Below are 18658 nucleotides of genomic sequence, written 5' to 3' on the forward strand. Positions count from 1 at the left end.
CCCCACGCCCCAAAAACTGACCCCCGTGCCCCAAAAATGTACTTGCGCCCCCCAAAAACTCACCCTTGTGCCCCAAAACCACACCTTTGTGCCCTAAAAACCCGCCTGTGCTGCCTGGGGCTCTGCAGGTGATGGAGGAACAGGGGGGAGCCCCCCCAAAAACTGACCCCCGCGCCCCAAAAATTGACCCCTGCACCCAAAAATGTACTTGCGCCCCCCAAAACTCACCCTTGTGCCCCAAAACCGCACCTCTGTGCCCCAAAAACTCGCCCCTGGGTCCTAAAAACCCGCCTGTGCTGCCTGGAGCTCTGCAGGTGATGGGGGAACAGGGGTGAGCCCCCCCAAAAATTGACCCCCGCGCCCCAAAAATTGACCCCCACGCCCCAAAAATGTACTTGCGCCCCCCAAAAACTCACCCTTGTGCCCCAAAACCGCACCTTTGTGCCCTAAAAACCCGCCTGTGCTGCCTGGGGCTCTGCAGGTGATGGGGGAACAGGGGTGAGCCCCCCCAAAATTGACCCCCGCGCCCCAAAAATTGACCCCCGCGCCCCAAAAATGTACTTGCGCCCCCCAAAAGCTCACCCTGGTGCCCCAAAACCGCACCTTTGTGCCCTAAAAACCCGCCTGTGCTGCCTGGGGCTCTGCAGGTGATGGGGGAACAGGGGGGAGCCCCCCCAAAAACTGACCCCTGCACCCCAAAAATTGACCCCTGCACCCCAAAAATGTACTTGCGCCCCCCAAAAGCTCACCCTGGTGCCCCAAAACCGCACCTTTGTGCACTAAATACCCGCCTGTGCTGCCTGGAGCTCTGCAGGTGATGGAGGAACAGGGGGGAGCCCCCCCAAAAATTGACCCCCGCGCCCCAAAATTGACCCCTGCGCCCCGAAAATGTACTTGTGCCCCCCAAAAGCTCACCCTTGTGCCCCAAAACCGCACCTCTGTGCCCCAAAAACTCCCCCCTGGGTCCTAAAAACCCACCTGTGCTGCCTGGAGCTCTGCAGGTGATGGAGGAACAGGGGGGAGCCCCCTCAAAACACCACCCTGCGCCCCAAAACTAACCCCTGCGCCCCAAAAACTGACCCTGCGCCCCAAAAATGCCCCTGTGTTTCCCAAACCGCACCTCTGTGCCCCAAAAACTCGCCCCTGGGTCCTAAAAACCCGCCTGTGCTGCCTGGAGGTCTCGGAGCTGGTGGAGGAACAGGGGGAGCCCCCCCAAACGCCCCCCCTGCGCCCCAAAAACACCCCCCTGCGCCCCAGAACTCCCCCAAGTCCCCAAAACTTCCCCCGTGCTCCCCCAAAAAGCTCCTGGATCCCCAAAAACTCCCCCTGCACCCCCAAACTCCCCCCCTGTGGCCCCCCAAAAAAACCCTGCACCCCAAAACCCCCCTGCGCCCGCCAAAAAAAATGCTGCACCCTCTAAGCCCCTGCTGCACCCCCAAAACTCCTCCCTGCACCCCCCAAAAAAACCTTTTGGACCCCCTGACCTCTCCTGCACCCCCCAAAAAAAATCCCTGCGCCCCAACCCCTCCGTGCCCCCCGAAAAAACCTCCTGCACTCCCAAAACCCCCCAAAATGCCCCCAACACCCCCTCCTGTACCCCCAAACCACCCCAGCGCCCCCCCAAGTGCCCCCAACCCCCCCTGCACCCTCAAAAAACCCAGCGCCCCCCCAAAATGCCCCCAAACACCCCTTGCGCCCCCCGAAAAAACCTCCTGCACCCCCAAATCTCCCCAGCACCCTCTAAAAAACCCCTGCCCCCCCCAAATGCCCCCAACCCCCCCCGCGCCCCCCGAAAAAACCTCCTGCACCCCCAAACCCCCTCAGCGCCCCCCCAAAACCCCCCAGGACCCCCAAACCCCCCCTGCACCCCCCAAAAAAACCTCCTGCGCCCCCCAAACCCCCTCAGCGCCCCCCAAACCCCCTCAGCGCCCCCCCAAGCCCCTCCCCAGCACCCCAACCCCCCCTGCGCCCCCTCAAAATGCCCCCAACCCCCCCTCCTGCACCCCCAAACCCCCTCAGCGCCCCCCAAACCCCCTCAGCGCCCCCCCAAGCCCCTCCCCAGCACCCCAACCCCCCCTGCGCCCCTTCAAAATGCCCCCAACCCCCCCTCCTGCACCCCCAAACCCCCCCAGCGCCCCCCCAAAAACCCAGTGCCCCCCCAAAACGCCCCCACCCCCCCGCGCCCCCTGAAAAAACCTCCTGCACCCCCCAAACCCCCCTCAGTGCCCCCCCAGCACCCCCAACCCCCCCCGCGCCCCCCAAAAAGACCTCCTGCGCCCCCCAAACCCCCCCAACCCCCCTCCTGCACCCCCAAACCCCCCCAGCGCCCCCCCAAAACCCCCCAGAACCCCCAAACCCCTCCTGCGCCCCCCCGAAAAAACCTCCTGCGCCCCCCAAACCCCCTCAGCGCCCCCCCAAACCCCTCCCCAGCACCCCAAACCCCCCCCGCGCCCCCTCAAAATGCCCCCAACCCCCCCTCCTGCACCCCCAACCCCCCCGCGCCCCCCCAAAAAACCCCCTGCCCCCCCGAAACGCCCCCTCGCCCCCCGAAAAAACCTCCTGCACCCCCCAAACCCCCCCTCAGTGCCCCCCCAGCACCCCCAACCCCCCCCGCGCCCCCCGAAAAAACCTCCTGTGCCCCCAAACCCCCCCAGCGCCCCCCCAAAATGCCCCCAACCCCCCTCCTGCACCCCCAAACCCCCCCAGCGCCCCCCCAAAATGCCCCCAACCCCCCTCCTGCACCCCCAACCCCCCCCAGCGCCCCCCCAAAATGCCCCCAACCCCCCTCCTGCACCCCCAAACCCCCCCAGCGCCCCCTCAAAAAACCCCCCGCCTCCCCAGAACACCCCCACCCCCCCGCGCCCCCCGAAAAAACCTCCTGCGCCCCCCAATCCCACCTCAGTGCCCCCCAGCACCCCCAACCCCCCTCAGTGCCCCCCAAAAAAACCTCCTGCGCCCCCCAAACCCCCCCAACCCCCCTCCTGCACCCCCAAACCCCCCCAGCGCCCCCCCCAAAATGCCCCCAACCCCCCTCCTGCACCCCCAAACCCCCCCAGCGCCCCCCCAAAACCCCCCAGAACCCCCAAACCCCTCCTGTGCCCCCCCGAAAAAACCTCCTGCGCCCCCCAAACCCCCTCAGCGCCCCCCAAACCCCTCCCCAGCACCCCAAACCCCCCCCACGCCCCCTCAAAATGCCCCCAACCCCCCCTCCTGCACCCCCAAACCCCCTCAGCGCCCGCCCAAAAACCCAGTGCCCCCCCCAAACGCCCCCACCCCCCCGCGCCCCCTGAAAAAACCTGCACCCCCAAACCCCCCTCAGTGCCCCCCCAACCCCCCCCAGCACCCCCAACCCCCCCTGCGCCCCCTGAAAAAACCTCCTGCACCCCCAAACCCCCCCAGCGCCCCCCCAAATGCCCCCAACCCCCCTCCTGCACCCCCAAACCCCCCCAGCGCCCCCCCAAAATGCCCCTAACCCCCCTCCTGCACCCCCAAACCCCTCCTGCGCCCCCCGAAAAAACCTCCTGCGCCCCCCAAACCCCCCTCAGTGCCCCCCCAGCACCCCCAACCCCCCCCGCGCCCCCCGAAAAAACCTCCTGTGCCCCCCAAACCCCCCCAACCCCCCTCCTGCACCCCCAAACCCCCCCAGCGCCCCCCTAAAACCCCCCAGGACCCCCAAACCCCCCCAGCGCCCCCCCAAAACCCCCCAGGACCCCCAAACCCCTCCTGCGCCCCCCCGAAAAAACCTCCTGCGCCCCCCAAACCCCCCTCAGCGCCCCCCAAACCCCCTCAGCGCCCCCCCAAGCCCCTCCCCAGCACCCCAAACCCCCCCCAACCCCCCCCTGCACCCCAAAAATCTCCCCCCCCCCCCCCCCGCAGCTACGCCGAGGGGGAGATCCAGGAGAAGGTGGCCACCTTCCGCATGATGCTGCTGGAGAAGGACGTGGCGCTGGGCGAGCCCCCCGACCAGAAACCCACGTGAGCCCCCCCAAACCCCCCCTGTGCCCCCTTTTCTGCCACTCATTAACCCCCCCCCACCACCCGCTAACGAGCTCTGCTTCGTTAACCCCCCAGGGTGACCGAGACCCATCAGCTGGCGGAGGCTAACGAGAAGAAAAACGAGCGCCTGCGGGCGGCGTTCGGCATCAGCGACGCCTACGTGGACGGCAGCTCCTTCGATCCCAGCCGCCGGCCCAAGGAGCCCCCCCCGGAGCCCCCCAACCCCCCCAGGTACCCCCCAGAGGTTTTGGGGTGCAGGGGGGGGGGTTCCCCAAAAGCTCTGGCTTGAGCCTCGTTTTGTCTCGCCCCCCCCCCCCAGCGCGGCGCGGGAGTCGTCCAGCTCCCGCTCCCCCTCGCCCAAGCAGAAGAAGAAGAAGAAGAAGAAGGATCGGGGGAGGTGGGGGTTTTGGGGTTCAGGGGTGTTTTGGGGTTCAGGGGGGGGTTTTGGGGTTCGGGGGGTTGGTTTTGGGGTTCAGGGGGGTTTGGGGGTTCAGGGGGGGTTTGGGAGGGGTTTGGGGGTTCAGGGGGGGTTTGGGGGTTCAGGGGGGTTGGTTTTGGGGTTCAGGGGGGTTTGGGGGTTCAGGGGGGGTGGGGGGTTTGGGGGGGTTGGGGGGCTCGGGGGGGTTTGGGGGGTTCGGAGGGGTGGGGGGTTTGGGGGGGTTGGGGGGCTCGGGGGGGGTTTGGGGGGTTCGGGGGGGGTTGGGGGGTTCAGGGGGGTTCGGGGGGGTTGGGGGGCTCGGGGGGGGTTTGGGGGTTTGGGGGGGTTTGGGGGGGGTTTGGGGGTTCAGGGGGGGAGTTTTGGGGTTTGGGGGGGGTTGGGGGTTCAGGGGGGGTTTGGGGGTTCGGGGGGGGTTCGGGGGGGTTTGGGGGTTCAGGGGGGTGAGTTTTAGGGTTTGGGGGGTTTGGGAGTTCAGGGGGGGTGGGTTTGGGGGTTCAGGGGGGGTTTGGGGGGGTTTGGGGGTTCAGGGGGGTGAGTTTTGGGGTTTGGGGGTTCAGGGGGGAGTTTTGGGGTTCGGGGGGGGTTTTGGGGTTTGGGGAGGTTCTGGCGTGGGGGTTTGGGAGTTCAGGGGGGTGAGATTTGGGGGTTCGGGGGGGTGAGTTTTAGGGTTTGGGGGGGTTTGGGAGTTCAGGGGGGGTGGGTTTGGGGGTTCAGGGGGGTTTGGGGGGGGTTTGGGGGTTCAGGGGGGTGAGTTTTGGGGTTTGGGGGTTCAGGGGGGAGTTTTGGGGTTCAGGGGGGTGGGTTTTGGGGTTTGGGGAGGTTCTGGCGTGGGGGTTTGGGAGTTCAGGGGGGTGAGATTTGGGGGTTCGGGGGGTGAGTTTTGGAGTTTTGGGGTTCGGGGGGGTGAGTTTTGGGGTTTGGGGGTTCAGGGGGGAGTTTTGGGGTTCGGGGGGGGTTTTGGGGTTTGGGGAGGTTCTGGGGTGGGGGTTTGGGGGTTCGGGGGGAGTTTGGGGGGGGTTGGGGGTTCAGGGGGGTGAGTTTGGGGTTTGGCGGGGGGTTCGAGAGGGGATTTGGGGGGTTCAAGGGGTGGTTTTGGGGTTCAGGAGGGATTTTGGGGGTTCGGGGGGGTTTTGGGGTTCAGGGGAGCGATGTGGGGGTTAAGGGAGCTGGTTTTGGGGTTCGGGGGTTGGGTTCAGGGGGTGACTTGGGGGGTTCGGGGCTGATTTTTGGGGTGACTTTGGGGGGTGTGGGGGCGCTGGCTCCTCACGGCTCTGTCCCGCAGGTCGGCCAGCCGCTCCGGGGAGAGGAAGAAGAGCTCCAAGAAGAAGAAGCACAGGTGGGGCAGCGCCGTGGGGCAGCGCCGTGGGGCACCCGTGGGGCAGCCGTGGGGGTGCAGCCATGGGGCAGCGCCGTGGGGCAGCCGTGGGGCAGCGCCGTGGGGCAGCCGTGGGGGTGCAGCCATGGGGCAGTGCCGTGGGGCAGCGCCGTGGGGCAGCGCCGTGGGGCAGCGCCGTGGGGGTGCAGCCATAGGGCAGCGCCGTGGGGCAGCGCCGTGGGGGTGCAGCCGTGGGGCAGCGCCGTGGGGGGGCAGCCATGGGGCAGCGCCGTGGGGGGGCAGCCATAGGGCAGCGCCGTGGGGCAGCCGTGGGGCAGCGCCGTGGGGCAGCGCCGTGGGGCCGCCCCCTCGCTCAGCCCCGCCATCTCCTTCCCCAGGTCGGAGTCGGAGGCCAAGAAGCGGAAGCACCGGTGAGGGGGGAGGGGTGGAGTGCGAATTTGGGGGGGGGTCAGGGGGGGCGTGGGGGGGGGGTCAGGGGGTGGGGGGGAGGGGTGAGGCCGTGACCTCACTGATGACATCACTTATCTCCTCCAATCAGCTCTCCCAGCCCGAAGAGCAAGCACAAGGCCAAAGAGAAGAAGCGCAAGAGGTGAGACCCCCTCCCCCACACCTCGTGGCCCCTCCCCCACACCTCGTGGCCCCTCCCCCCTGTGCCCCTCCCTCGTGTCCCTTCCTCCCCCCCCGTGTCCCCTCCCCCCCCGTGTCCCCTCCCCCCCGTGTCCCCTCCCCCCCTCGTGTCCCCTCCCCCCTGTGCCCCCCCTCGTGTCCCCTCCCCCTCCCACCCGGCCCCCCCCCCTCGTGTCCCCTCCCCCCACTCACGCCCATCTTTCTCCCCTCCCCCCTTCACCCCGCCCCCCCCCCCCCCCCCCCAGATCCACCAGCGAATCAGCTTCTCAGAAAAGCCGCCGGGAAGAGCGCTCTTCCTCCCCCGCCGCCTCCTCCTCCTCCTCCGCCTCCTCCCGCAGCCGGTGAGTACCCAGAACCCCTCCCCCCCCTCCCCCCTCCCCCCCAAATCCCCTCCCCCACCCACAAACCCCCCCGCCCCACCCCCGCAGGTCCCGCAGCGCCACCGCCCCGAAGCCCCCGACCCCCACGACCCAGCGCCAGAAGGAAGAACCGGCGCCGGCCTCGGCGCCACCGAACCTCGCCGCCGCACCGGAGGTGAGCTGCGGGGCGGGGCCGGGGGTGGGGGGTGCCCCGCCCTGTTTTCCTCCCCTCCCCCGCCTTCCCCACCTCCCCCCCCCCAAACAAAATTCTCACCCCTCCCCCGCTTGGTGTTTTTTCCCCCCCCCCCCCCCACCCCAGGGAACGCCGGAGCCGGAGCCGCAGCAGCCCCCGCCGGCGTCACCAGCGCCGCCGCCGGCAGCCGCCGAGGAGCCCCGAGCGGCGACGCCCGTGAGCCCGCCGCCGCCGCCGCCCGCCCAAGCCCCGCCCCTCGCCGAGCCCTCCCCCGCCCAACCCCCGCCCGCCGCCACCGCCGCCGCCTCCCCCTCCCCGCCCGCCGCCGCCCGCCGCTCCCCCACCCCGGTGCCGCCCCCTCGCCGCGCCGCCTCCAGCCCCTCCCCCGAACCCCCTCGCCGCGCCAAAACCCCGCCCGCCCCTCGCCGCGACCCCTCCCCCACCCCGCCCAAACGTTCCCGCCCTCGCCGCGACCGCTCCCGTTCCCGCAGCCCCCCCGGCACCGGCGGCAGCCGCCGCGGCGGTGGCGGTGCCCGTTCCCGAAGCCGCACCCCGGCGCGACGCAACCGTTCCCGTACCCCGCCCCCGGCGTAACCGATCCCGCAGCCGCCGGCGCGGTCGTTCGCGTTCCCGCACCCCGCCTCGGCGCGGCCGCTCCCGCTCCCGCACCCCGCTTTGGCGCCCCAATTCCACCAGTCCCATCCGCTGGCCGCCGCGTTCCCGCTCCCGCACGCCGCCGCGCCGCAACAAATCCCGCTCGCCGGCGCGCCGCGCCCGTTCCCGCTCCCGCTCCCCTCGCGGCCGCGCTTGGTCTCGCGGTCGCGCCGGCGGGCGATGGGGCCGTTCCCGTACGCGCTCGCCGGGGCGGCGCCGTTCCCGTTCCCGCTCGCCGGCGCGACGCCGTTCCCGTTCCCCGGCGCGCCGACGATCCCGCTCGCCGGCGCGACGGCGCTCGCGCTCGCCGGCGCGACGCGGGGGTCGTTCCCGGTCCCGCACCCCTCGACGCGGTCGTTCGGGTTCCACGCCGGCGCGGCGCAGCCGCTCCCTCTCCTCCCCCGATCGCCGGCGCCGCGGGCGGGGTCTCGGGCGCCGTAGCCGTTCCGATTCTTCCGGCAAATCCCGGCGCGGCGGCCGCCGCAGCCGCTCCCTCTCCTCCCCCCGCCCCAAAAAACGGGCGCGAGCCTCTTCCCGCTCCCCCTCCCGCCGCCGCCGCCGCAGCTCCACCCCCTCCCCCGCCCGCAAAGCCAAGACCCCCAGCCCCTCCCCCTCCCCCCCCAAAACCAAAGCCCCTTCCCCTCCCCCCCCCGCCGCCCCGCCCCCCCCCGCCCGCCCCAAGTGGGTGCCCATCGCCGAGCTGCACCCGGCGGCGCCGCAGCCCCCCCCCAGCTTAGCCAAAGCCGCGCCCGGCGCCGAGGCCAAGCCGGCCGCCCCCAAGTGGGTGCCGATCGGCGGCGGGGCGCAGCCCCTCCCCCCGCAGCCGGCGCCTCCCGGCACCGAGGCGGCGACGCCGGCGACGCCGCTTTCCAGCAAAGCGGCCGCCGAGGCGAAAACGCCGACCGGCGCCAAAGCGGCCGCCGAGGTGAAGGCGGCGCAGGCCGGCGGCGCCAAACCGGCACCGGCCGCCGAGGCGGCCAGCGGCGTCAAGCCGGCGCCCGCTAACGAGGCGAAGCCGGCGCCCGCCGGCACCAAAGCGGCGCCCGCCACCGAGGCGAAGCCGGCGCCCGCCGCCGAGGCGAAACCGGCGCCTTCGCCGCAACCGAACGTCGCCAAACCGGCCGCCGCCCAGCAAAACCTCGGCAAAGCGCCGGCGGCGGGCGAGGCGAGACCGGCGGCGCCGCCACCGCCGCCCAAACCGGGCCTCGCCGAGGCGAAACCGGCCCAGCCGCCGGCACAGCCGGCCCAGCCCAACGTCCCGAGAGCGGGCGCCGACGCGAAAGCGGCGCCACCGATGACGCCGGCGCAGCAGAGCCCGGTGAAGCCGCCGGCGACGTCGCCGCTGCCGGCCGGACTGCCGAAAGCCATGCCGGTCGTCGAGCCGAAAGTTGGGGCTCCGCCGCAGCCCCCCAAAACCGCGCCCGCCGCCGCGGCGTCGCCGAACCTCCCGAAAGCCATGCCGGTGGTGACGCCGGTGGTGACGTCGCCGGCGAGCGTCGCCAAACCGCCGCCGGCCGTCGAGGCGAAGCCGGCGCAGCCGCCCGCCCCCAAACCGCCGCCCGGCGAGGCGAGAGCGGCGCCGGCGCAAAACGGCGTCGCCAAACCGCCACCGGCCACCGAGGTGAAACCGGCCCTGACGGCGACGCCGACCGTCGCCAGATCGCCGACGCCAGCCGTACCGAAGCCGGCGCCGCCGCGAACCATGCCGAGCGCCGCCGGCAAACTGGGCACCCCGCCCCCGCCGCCGCCGGGCTTGCCGCGAGCACTGAGCGCCGGGCTGCGTGCCGCCGGCGCGCCGGCAAAGCTGCTGCCGGCCTCGCGCCTCAGCCTCCCCTCCTCCCCCGTTGCCGCTTCGGCGCTGCCGCCGCCCGTCCACGCCAAACCCATCCCCCGCCTGCTGCCCGTCTCCAAGCCGCCACCGCCGCCGCCGCCCAAACCGGAGCCGCCCGGCGGCGTTGCCGCGGCGCGGCCGGTGGAGACCCTGGAGAAGCCCCGCGGCCCCTCGCCGCCGCGGCTGAGCCGCGCCACCGAGCCCGGTGGCCTCCCGCGCCGCGAGGAGGAGCCGGGTCACCCGGTGTCACCGCCCGTCCTGGAGAAGATGGCGCCCGAGCGGCCGGCGACGCCCGGCACCGCCATGCCGGCGCGGGAGCTCCCCAAGGCGGAGCCGGCGGCCGCCGGCGTCACCGCGGGCGCTAACGGCGGCGCCGTCACCAAGGCCACCGCGGGGGTCGGCACCGTGGGCGCCAGCGCCAAGGCCACCGCGGACGCCGCCGGCGCCGTCACCGTGGGTGCCGCCGTGGACACCAAGGTCACCGCGGGCGCCGTCACCGGCGCCGCCGCCCTGGCTGCCACCGCCGCCGTCCCCACCAAGGGCACCGCTGTCACCACCGCCGCGGCCACCAAGAACGCCGGCGTCACCAGCGCCGCCGTGGGTGTCACCGCCACCACGGGTGTTGCCAGCGCCGGCACCGCCGCCGCGGGTGTTGCCGGCACCACCGGCACCGCCAGGGACGTTGTCACCAAAGCCGCCGCCACCGCGGCCGCAGTCACCAGTGCTCCCAGTGTCACCAGTGCCACCGCGGACACCGGCGTCGCCGCCGCACGGAGCGGCACCGCGGGCGCCGCCGTCACCGCCACGGCCGCCGGCGTCACCAGGGCCGGCGGCGGCAGCGTGGACACCAGTGCTACCAGTAACACCAGTGCCGGCGGCGGCGCCGTTGCTCCCAGGGACACCAGTGTCACCAGTGCTACCAGTAACACCAGTGCCGGCGGCGGCGCCGTCGCTCCCAGGGATACCAGTGTCACCAGTGCTACCAGTAACACCAGTGCCGGCAGCGTCGCCGTCACTCCCAGGGACACCAGTGTCACCAGTGCTACCAGTAACACCAGTGCCGGCGGCGTCGCCGTCGCTCCCAGGGACACCAGTGTCACCAGTGCTACCAGTAACACCAGTGCCGGCGGTGTCGCTGTCGCTCCCAGGGACACCAGTGCTACCAGTAACACCAGTGCCGGCGGTGTCGTTGTCACTCCCAGGGACACCAGTGTCACCAGTGCTACCAGTAACACCAGTGCCGGCGGCATCGCTGTCGCTCCCAGGGACACCAGTGTCACCAGTGCTACCAGTAACACCAGTGCTGGCGGTGTTGCCATCACTCCCAGGGACACCAGTGCTACCAGTAACACCAGTGCCGGCGGTGTCGCCGTCGCTCCCAGGGACACCAGTGTCACCAGTGCTGCCAGTAACACCAGTGGCGGCAGTGTCACCATCGCTCCCAGTGTCACCAGTGCTGGCAGTGTCATGATTGCTCCCAGGGACACCAGTGTCACCATTGCCACCAGTGCCGGCAGCGTCAGCGTTGTTCCCAGTGTCACCAGTGCCACCAGTGCCACCAGTGCTGGCAGCGTAAGCGTCGCTCCCAGTGTCACCAGTGTCACCAGTGCCGGCAGCGTCACCATCGCTCCTAGGGACACCAGTGTCACCAGTACCACCAGTGCTGGCAGTGTCCCCATCGCTCCCAGTGTCACCAGTGCTGCCATGGACACCAGTTCTGCCAGCGCTCCCAGTGTCACCAGTGCTCCCAGTGTCGCCGTGGATACCAGTGTCACCAGTGCTCCCAGTGTCACCAGTGCCGCCATGGACGCCAGTTCCACCCGTGCTCCCAGTGTCACCAGTGCTGCCATGGACGCCAGTTCCACCCGTGGTCCCAGTGTCACCAGTGCTCCCAGTGTCACCAGTGCCGCCGTGGATAGCAGTTTCACCAGTGCTCCCAGTGTCACCAGTGCTCCCAGTGTCACCAGTGCCGCCGTGGATACCAGTTCCACCAGTCCTCCCAGTGTCACCAGTGCCGCCATGGACACCAGTGCTCCCAGTGTCGCCAGTGTCACCAGTGTCACCACCATGGACACCAGCGTCACCAGTGTCACCGCCGCGGACACCAGCGTCACCAGCGCTCTCGCCGACACCAGTGCTCCCAGTGCCACCAGTCCAGGCAGCGTCCCCGTGGCCGCCGCCCCGCCCGGCCAGGAGAAGCGCGGCTCCTCCTCCTCCTCCTCCTCCTCTTCTTCCTCCTCCTCCTCCTCCTCCTCTTCCTCCTCCTCCTCCTCCTCGGACTCCGACTCCAGCTCCAGCTCCTCCGAATCCGGCCCCCCCTCGCCGGCCCCCCGGCCGCCCCGCCCGACGCCGCCCAGACAGAGTGAGCCCCTCCCCCCGCGCGGCCCTCCCCCCCCGTGTCCCCTTCCCCCCTTGTGGCCCCCCATGGTGTCCCCTCCCCCCCCCCCCCGAGTCCCCCCCACTGTGTCCCCTCCCCCCCGTGTTGCCCCCCCCACTGTGTCCCCTCCCCCCATGTCCCCCTTCCCGTGTCCCCTCCCCCGCCCATGTCCCCCCCATGGTGTCCCCTCCCCCCCCCCGTGTCCCCCTTCCCGTGTCCCCTCCCCCCCGTGTCCCCTCCCCCCCATGTCCCCCTTATGGTGTCCCGTCCCCCCGTGTCCCCCCCATGGTGTCCCCTCCCGCCCCTGTGTCCCCTCCCCCCCCCGTGTCCCCCTTCCCGTGTCCCCTCCCCCCCCGTGTCCCCTCCCCCCCCCGTGTCCCCCTTCCCATGTCCCCTCCCCCCCGTGTCCCCCCATGGTGTCCCCTCCCCCCCCGTGTCCCCTCCCCCGCCCATGTCCCCCCCATGGTGTCCCCTCCCCCCCCGTGTCCCCTCCCCCGCCCATGTCCCCCCCATGGTGTCCCCTCCCCCCCGTGTCTCCCTTCCCATGTCCCCTCCCCCCCCGTGTCCCCTCCCCCCATGTCCCCCCCATGGTGTCCCCTCCCCCCCGTGTCCCCCTCGGTGTCCCTGGGGGGGGGAAGGGGGGGGAGGGGCGCATCCTGGGGCTCCCCTGACGGTGTCCCCTGTCCCCGGGGGTGTCACCACCTGGGTGCCGCGTCCCCTGGGTGCCACTGACCCTGTCACCTGTCCCTTGGGTGCCATCTCCCTTGTCCCCTGTCCCTAAGGGCTCCCTGTGTCCTGTCCCCTGTCCCCTGGGGTGTCACCCACCCTTGTGCCATGTCCCCTGGGTGCCACTGACCCTGTCCCCTGGGTGCCCTGTCCCGTGTCCCCTGTCCCCTGGGTGCCATTAACCCTGTCCCCTGTCCCCTGGGGTGTCACCACCTGGGTGCCGCGTCCCCTGGGTGCCACTGGCCCTGTCCCCTGTCCCTTGGGTGCCATCTCCCTTGTCCCCTGTCCCCAAGAGCTCCCTGTGTCCTGTCCCCCGTCCCCTGGGGTGTCACCACCTGGGTGCCGCGTCCCCTGGGTGCCCTTAACCCTGTCCCACGTCCCCTGGGTGCCACTGACCCTGTCCCCTGTCCCCAAGGGTTCATTGCCCAGGGTGCCCTGTCCCTGGGGTGTCACCCACCCTTGTCCCTGTCCCCAAGGGCTCCCCTCTTGGTGTCCCCTGTCCCTGGGGTGCCCTTAACCCTGTCCCCTGTCCCCAGGGGTGTCACCCATCTGGGTGCCGCGTCCCCTGGGTGCCACTGACCCTGTCCCGTGTCCCCTGGGTGCCCTGTCCCTTGTCCCCTGTCCCCGGGGGTGTCACCCACCCGGGTGCTGCGTCCCCTGGGTGCCCTGTCCCTTGTCCCCTGTCCCCGAGGGCTCATTGCCCAGGGTGCCCTGTCCCTGGGGTGTCACCCACCCTTGTCCCCTGTCCCCTGGGTGCCACTGACCCTGTCCCCTGGGTGCCCTGTCCCTTGTCCCCTGCCCCCTGGGTGCCATCTCCCTCATCCCCTGCCCCCTGGGGCTCCCCTCTCGGTCTCCCCCGTCCCCAGGGGTGCCACCCCCCCCCCCCCTCCCCCACCCCCCTGACCCCTTCTTGTCCCCCCACAGGTCCCCGAGCGCCGCCGCCGCCGCCGCCCCGCGGTGCCACCGGCCCCGCCCTCGGCGCCCTCGGCCGACGCCCGGGAGGGCCGCGCCCCCCTCGTCACCCGCCGCAAACGCCGCAGCTCCAGCAGCTCTTCCTCCTCCTCCTCCTCCTCCTCCTCCTCCTCCTCCTCTTCCTCCTCCTCCTCCTCCTCCTCCTCCTCCTCCTCCTCTTCCTCCTCCTCCTCCTCCTCCTCTTCCTCTTCCTCCTCCTCTTCCTCTTCCTCTTCCTCTTCCTCCTCTTCCTCTTCCTCGGCCGCCTCGGCGGTTCCGGCTCCCGCCGCCGCCGTCACCGCTGGGAAACCTCGCCCCACGGCACACGGTACATGGAGCCCCCGCCCGGCGCCGCCGCCGCCGCCGCCGCCGCCGCCGCCGCCCCTCCCCCGCCATCCGCCGGCCCCCAATCCCCTCCCCCCCCCGCCACCACCACCGCCACCGCCACCACCACCGCCACCGAGACCCCCGCCACGCCCGCCACGCCCGCCACGCCCGCCCCCGCGGCGGCCGCTCCCGCCGCCGCCGCCACGCCCGCCTCCGAGGCCACGCCCGACCCCGGCCCGCCCCGCCCTCTTATCCCTCACCCCCGCCAAAAGCGCCACGGGGGCGGGGGGCGTTCCCCTCCCCCGCCCGCCCGGTTCCCTCCTCTCCCCTCACCCCGGGGCGGGGCTTGCGCCCCTCCCCCCGCCCGCCCGGCTCCCTCCTCTCCCTCACCCCGGGGCGGGGGGGGATGGGCGGCTCCCCCCGAGGGCCCTTCCCCCTTCTAGGGGGGAGGGGAAGCGGGGGAGGGGCCTTCCCTCGTCCCGCCACCCCTTTTTTAGCCACCCCGGGGCGAACGGGGGGAGGGGGGGGTTGTTACCCCGGACGCCGGGTTCCCCTTTTTGGCGCGGGGGGGGAGGGGGGGTGGGGGGAGGGGTGGGGGGTGGGGGAGGGGTGTGCGGTTTTCCAACCGGGCGTTTGGGTTCCTGCCTCCATCGTTTCCAGGGTAACGTGGGGCTGGGGTGCGGCGGACGCCTGGGTACCTGCCTGCACCGTTTCCATGGTAACGGGGGGGCGGGGGGGGGCGGGGCGGGGCGCTTGGGCGCCTGCCTGCATCGCCTGGGGGGGGGAGGGGGGTGCTGTTACCATCACCGGGTGGGGGCGGGGCTGGGGGGGGGAGGGGGCGCCACCCCTCCCCGTTCCCCCTCCCCTTTCGCCATCACCCCCGCCATGGCGTCCCGCATGGCCCAGTACGGGATGGGAGCTTCCCAGTATAACGCCCAGTACGGGATGGGGGCGGCCCAGTATAACGCCCAGTACGGGATGGGGGCGGCCCAGTACGGGATGGGGGCGGCCCAGTATAACAGCGGGGTTTCCCAGTACGGTACCGGGATGAGCGGGGCGCAGTACCAGTACGCCGCTAACCAGTACGCCGTAGCCACCGGTTCCCAGTACGCGACTGGGACGGGCGGAGCCGCCGCCGCCGCCGCCGCCGCCTCCCAGTACGCCCAGTACGCCGGCGCCGCCCAACTGGCCGCCTCCCAGTATACGACCCCGGGAACCGAGGTCACCCAGTACGCCGCCGGCGGGGGGGAGGCCGCCCAGTACGCCACCAGCGCCGCCCAGTACGCCGCCGGCGCCGCCCAGTACGCGGCGGCGGCGGCGGCGGGGGGAGGGGCGGAGGCCTCCCAGTACGCGGCGGCCACTGGGGCCCAGTACGGCGGGGGAGGGGCGGGGGGGTGGGGGGACGTCACCCAAGAGGCCGCCTGGGCCTCCTCGGGGACGGTGGCCAGCGGCGGGGGGGTGACGTGGGGGTCCTGGGTGTCCCCTGCCCCATAGCGGCCTCTGCCCCACACGTGGCGTGGCCCCGCCCCCGCCCCCTGCCCCCTCCCCCACGCCGGACGCGCGGAGTCCTCGGCAGCGCCGTCGCTCGCCCCACCCCCCCACCACGGGACTGGCGGAGGTGAGGAGCCGTGGGGCAGAGGCGTGGGGCGGAGCCGTGGGGCGGAGCCGTGGGGCGGAGCCGTGGGGGGTGCAGCATGTGCGGTTGGGGGGGGGGGGGCAGATCTATGGGGTGAGGTGTGGGGCAGATCTATGGGGCCCATAGGGGGGACGTTGTGGCCACTTGGGGGGCAGATCTGTGGGGCCCATAGGGGGGACGTTGTGGCCACTTGGGGGGCGGATTTATGGGGCAGATCTATGGGGCCCATAGGGGACGTTGTGGCCACTTGGGGGGCGGATCTGTGGGGCTGGGGGCTTGGAGGTGACGCCCAGTTGGGGGGCAGATATATGGGGTGAGATGTGGCCACTTGGGGGGCAGATCTATGGGGCTGGGGGGCAGATCTATGGGGCCCATAGGGGGGCGTTGTGGCCACTTGGGGGGCAGATCTGTGGTGGGGCTGGGGGGCAGATCTTATGGGGCCCATAGGGGGGCGTTGTGGCCATTTGGGGGGCAGATCTGTGGGGCTGGGGGGCAGATCTATGGGGCAGATCTATGGGGCCCATAGGGAGGGCACACCATATGGGGCCCACTTGGGGGGCAGATCTGTGGGGCAGATCTGTGGGGCCCATAGGGGGACGTTGTGGCCACTTGGGGGGCGGATCTGGGGGGCTGGGGCTTGGAGGCGACGCCCAGTTGGGGGGGCGGATCTATGGGGTGAGATGTGGCCACTTGGGGGGCAGATCTATGGGGCCCATAGGGGGATGTTGTGGCCACTTGGGGGGCGGATCTATGGGGCAGATCTATGGGGCCCATAGGGAGGGCACACCATATGGGGCCCACTTGGGGGGCAGATCTATGGGGCCCATAGGGGGATGTTGTGGCCACTTGGGGGGCAGATCTATGGGGCCCATAGGGGGATGTTGTGGCCACTTGGGGGGCAGATCTGTGGGTCTGGGGGCTTGGAGGTGACACCCAGTTGGGGGGCGGATCTATGGGGTGAGATGTGTCCCCTTGGGGGGCAGATCTGTGGGGCCCATAGGGGGGATGTTGTGGCCACTTGGGGGGCGGATCTATGGGGCAGATCTATGGGGCCCATAGGGGGGCGTTGTGGCCACTTGGGGGGCAGATCTGTGGGGCTGGGGGGCAGATCTGTGGGGCAGATCTGTGGGACCCATAGGGAGAGCACACCATATGGGGCCCACTTGGGGGGCAGATCTGTGGGGCTGGGGGCTTAGAGGTGACGCCCAGTTGGGGGGTGGATCTATGGGTGAGAGGTGGCCACTTGGGGGGCAGATCTATGGGGCAGATCTATGGGGCCCATAGGGGGGATGTTGTGGCCACTTGGGGGGCAGATCTGGGGGCCTGGGGGCTCGGAGGTGACGCCCAGTTGGGGGGCGGATCTATGGGGTGAGATGTGGCCACTTGGGGGGCAGATCTATGGGGCCCATAGGGGGGATGTGCCCACTTGGGGGGCGCTATGGGGCGCGCCGTGCTCGTTCGTTAGGCTGGTTTTGACGGGGGGTTATGGGGCAGGCGTTCCCCGCTTGGGGGGGCGGGGCCGTGGGCCACGCCCTGCTCGTTTTGGGGGGGGGGGAGGGGCAGACGCCGCGTTCGTTTCGAGGAGCTGTTGTGGGGCAGACGCCGTGCTCGTTTGGGGGGCAGCGTGAGGGGCTTGGGGGGCAGATCAGTGGGGCTGGGGAGGGGGTGCGGATCACTTGGGGGGCAGATGTGGGGGGCGGCCCCCCTGCCTATGGGGCAGGTTTGGGGGAGGGGACACAAGGCGCTTGCAGCCACTTGGGGGGCAGAGGGGGCTGTCAGTGGGGTGTGGGGCTGGGGGGGGGCTGTGGGGCTGGCTATGGGGCTGGCAGTGAGATGTGGGGCAGGCTGTGGGGCTGGGGGGGGCTATGGGGCTGGCTATGGGGCTGACAGTGAGATGTGGGGCAGGCTGTGGGGCTGGGGGGAGCTATGGGGCTGGCTATGGGGCTGGCAGTGAGATGTGGGGCAGGCTGTGGGGCTGGGGGGGGCTATGGGGCTGGCTATGGGGCTGGCAGTGAGATGTGGGGCTGGGGGGGCTGGCTATGGGCTGGCAGTGAGATGTGGGGCTGGGGAGGGGGGGCTATGGGGCTGGCCGTGGGGCTGGCGGTAGGATGTGGGGCAGGCTGTGGGGGGAGCTGTGGGGCTGGCTATGGGGCTGGCAGTGAGATGTGGGGCAGGCTGTGATGGAGGGGGGTTATGGGGCTGGCCGTGGGGCTGGCTATGGGGCTGGGAGGAGGGGCTATGGGGCTGGCCGTGGGGCACGCAAACCTGGGTGGGGCCAGCTCCCTGCCGGGGCGGGGGAGGGGGCAGCGAGCGCCGTGGGGCGGCAGCGCCGTGGGGCAGCGAGCGCCGTGGGGCTGACCCCTATCCCCCGCAGCGCCGCCGGGTGCCGCCCGCGCCGAGGACCCAGCAGCCCGCTCGCCGGGGCCCCCGCGGCGGCCGGTGGCCGGTAGGTGTGGGGCGGCCGTGGGCAGCCGTGGGGCGGCCGTGGGGCGGCCGTGGGGCAGCCGTGGGGCAGCCCGCCCTTGCCCCCCCCCCTCACCCCTTTCTTCTCTTGCAGCTCCCCATAGCCCTGGAGCCCCGCCCCCTTCTCTCCAGACCCCGCCCCCTTCTCGCCAGGCCCCGCCCTTTCTCTTCACGCCCCGCCCCTTTGACACGCCCACCCCTGCCTTTCACGCCCCGCCCCCCCCTTCCTCTCCCACCCCCACCCCGGTGCGTTTTACAGATAAAAAGGCCAATGGCAGCTGTGGGTGTGGTCTCTGGGGGGGGCGGGGCTTGGGAGGGTGTGGTCGCTGGGGGGTGGGGCTTGGGAGGGTGTGGTCGCTGGGGGGGTGGGGCTTGGGAGGGTGTGGTCGCTGGGGGGTGGGGCCTGGGAGGGTGTGGTCGCTCGGGGGTGGGGCTTGGGAGGGTGTGGTCGCTGAGGGGTGGGGCTTGGGAGGGTGTGGTCGCTGGGGGGGTGGGGGCCTGGGAGGGTGTGGTCGCTGAGGGGTGGGGCTTGGGAGGGTGTGGTCGCTGGGGGTGGGGCCTGGGAGGGTGTGGTCGCTAGGGGGTTGGGGCTTGGGAGGTGTGGTCGCTGGGAGGGGGCGGGGCTTGATGCAGGGTGGGGGTGGGGCTGTGGCAGTTCACTTTTCACCACGGGGGGGGAGGGGCACATGGGGACCCCCGGGACCCCAACACCCCCGAACCCCCCCGGCACCCCCCCAAATCCC

General features: G+C 71.7%; 2 protein-coding genes across 2 annotated transcripts; both read left to right on the forward strand.

The window, feature by feature from the left end:
* Positions 1–1128: 1128 nt before the first annotated feature.
* On the forward strand, positions 1129–14481 carry LOC142077550 (uncharacterized). The gene is given in 13 exon segments (XM_075139497.1): positions 1129–1202; positions 3876–3975; positions 4072–4227; positions 4316–4393; positions 5718–5771; positions 6149–6181; positions 6310–6360; positions 6644–6739; positions 6827–6932; positions 7077–7529; positions 7531–11797; positions 13463–14050; positions 14477–14481. Coding segments are annotated over 12 exon segments (5943 nt in total). The 5' UTR covers positions 1129–1202; positions 3876–3919.
* LOC142077549 (uncharacterized) lies at positions 14387–18192 on the forward strand. The gene is made up of 2 exons (XM_075139496.1): positions 14387–15434; positions 17827–18192. The coding sequence occupies exon 1, from the start codon at positions 14702–14704 to the stop codon at positions 15308–15310; it is 609 nt and encodes a 202-aa protein (XP_074995597.1). The 5' UTR covers positions 14387–14701; the 3' UTR covers positions 15311–15434; positions 17827–18192.
* The last annotated feature ends 466 nt before the right edge of the window (positions 18193–18658 follow it).

Source organism: Calonectris borealis, unplaced genomic scaffold, assembly GCF_964195595.1.
Source record: "Calonectris borealis unplaced genomic scaffold, bCalBor7.hap1.2 HAP1_SCAFFOLD_300, whole genome shotgun sequence".
In the NCBI taxonomy this organism is placed as follows: domain Eukaryota; kingdom Metazoa; phylum Chordata; class Aves; order Procellariiformes; family Procellariidae; genus Calonectris; species Calonectris borealis.